The sequence below is a fragment of the Echinococcus granulosus genome (genome assembly GCF_000524195.1).
Source record: "Echinococcus granulosus chromosome Unknown EG_S00262, whole genome shotgun sequence".
Classification (NCBI taxonomy): Eukaryota; Metazoa; Platyhelminthes; class Cestoda; order Cyclophyllidea; family Taeniidae; genus Echinococcus; species Echinococcus granulosus.
The window spans coordinates 1,631-2,897 of record NW_020170642.1 but is presented as its reverse complement, the minus strand read 5'-3'; the positions used below and the strand labels follow the sequence as shown (position 1 = coordinate 2,897).

The following is a 1,267-nucleotide window of genomic DNA, read 5'->3' as shown; positions in this document are numbered from 1 at the left end:
TTTACTCATGTATGTTTTGCATATTTTCTTTCTATCTGTTTGCCAATTTTTGTGAGACAACATTTTTTCTTTGAAAGATGCATATTTTGAGTCGCGCTACCAAATTGAAGGGAAGACAGACTCGCCTCCAAACAAAATTGATCTATTTGTATACAATGCACCTGTGGGTCAGTGGATCTGGCAGAAACAGCAGAGTGGACCTTTTTGCTTGCAAATTGTAAGCACTTGGGCTCGCCTATCTATCTTCACATGTTCCTATCCCCATCTACCCAAATCTTCCACATGCTGTTGTCAAGTGCGAAAATGTAGTAAAGTATTCACCGACCATGCTTTTGACAAGACCACGTACAATTAATGATGAGTAGTTAAAGCTGAGGCCATACATGTAAAAATGAATAGCTTTTTGGGCAAAAAATTGCGACAGAAGGGGATAGTTTTCGAATGCAATCGGCACAGTTGGGTAGATTTAACGAAACTCGCTTGCAGGCTTGTCAATTGCCCTCGAATGTGAGTATTGAAGTATTGTATTGTGGTCTATTCTTGGTTGATTTTGGCTTGACATTGACATTGACGTCCCTCCAAATGACTGTTGACCTTGAGTTGGGCTGGTGAATAATTTGGGCAATGCAATCACTATCATCGTTGACGAACTTCCCAAACGCAACGGGGTAGGTTGATAATCTGTTTTTAAATGGGCTTATTGTTCCTGATGTGGTATTCTGAATACCATTTAGTGATGCTTAAGGCCATGAAGCCCTCCTTTTATCCTTTTTGCTGTGTAAATTGTCAGGTGTTGCTGGATTGCACAAATGCACCACGAAGCTCTCGTAGAAGTAGATAGGGAAGAGCCTGAAACACATGGTAACGCGATTTTAAATGCATGCAATTTAGAGTATCAAATGTTCATCCTTTGCAAGACTAAATTTTTAACTGCCAATTTTCTGCGAGGAGGGCAATCCATTTGCAAGTCTGTCGGATTTGACCTACCGTAGTTAAGATTGCACACTGAGCCGTCTATGTTAGGTAGCAATTGATTGCCCATGTCGGGCAAAACAAGCTAAATCTGGCGTATTTTACATTATTATTACATCGTTATTAATATTTTTGCAAGAGAAAAGCTTTATTTATAAACGGGTCTTATTTTAGCTGTAAGATATTCAGCACCGGTTAATCCTTTACCCACTATATTTAAGTAGCAATTATTTTGGCCCCTCACTGTCGACCTGCTTAGGGCTATCTTAGAAGCGAAATCAATGGGCACGGTCTT

The 1,267-nt window shown here is 39.9% G+C and overlaps 1 protein-coding gene across 1 annotated transcript in view; it reads left to right on the top strand. All coding sequences in view use genetic code 11, as the record gives it.

Moving 5' to 3' along the window:
• Positions 1 to 77: 77 nt before the first annotated feature.
• The window catches only part of EGR_10746 (hypothetical protein), a gene marked incomplete at both ends in the record, with an annotated part of 1,918 nt that continues 728 nt past the window's right edge, over positions 78 to 1,267 (top strand). Inside the window, one exon of the mRNA XM_024499995.1 lies at positions 78 to 217. Coding sequence (XP_024345585.1) covers positions 78 to 217 — 140 coding nt within the window. The remainder of the gene's footprint in view (positions 218 to 1,267) is intronic.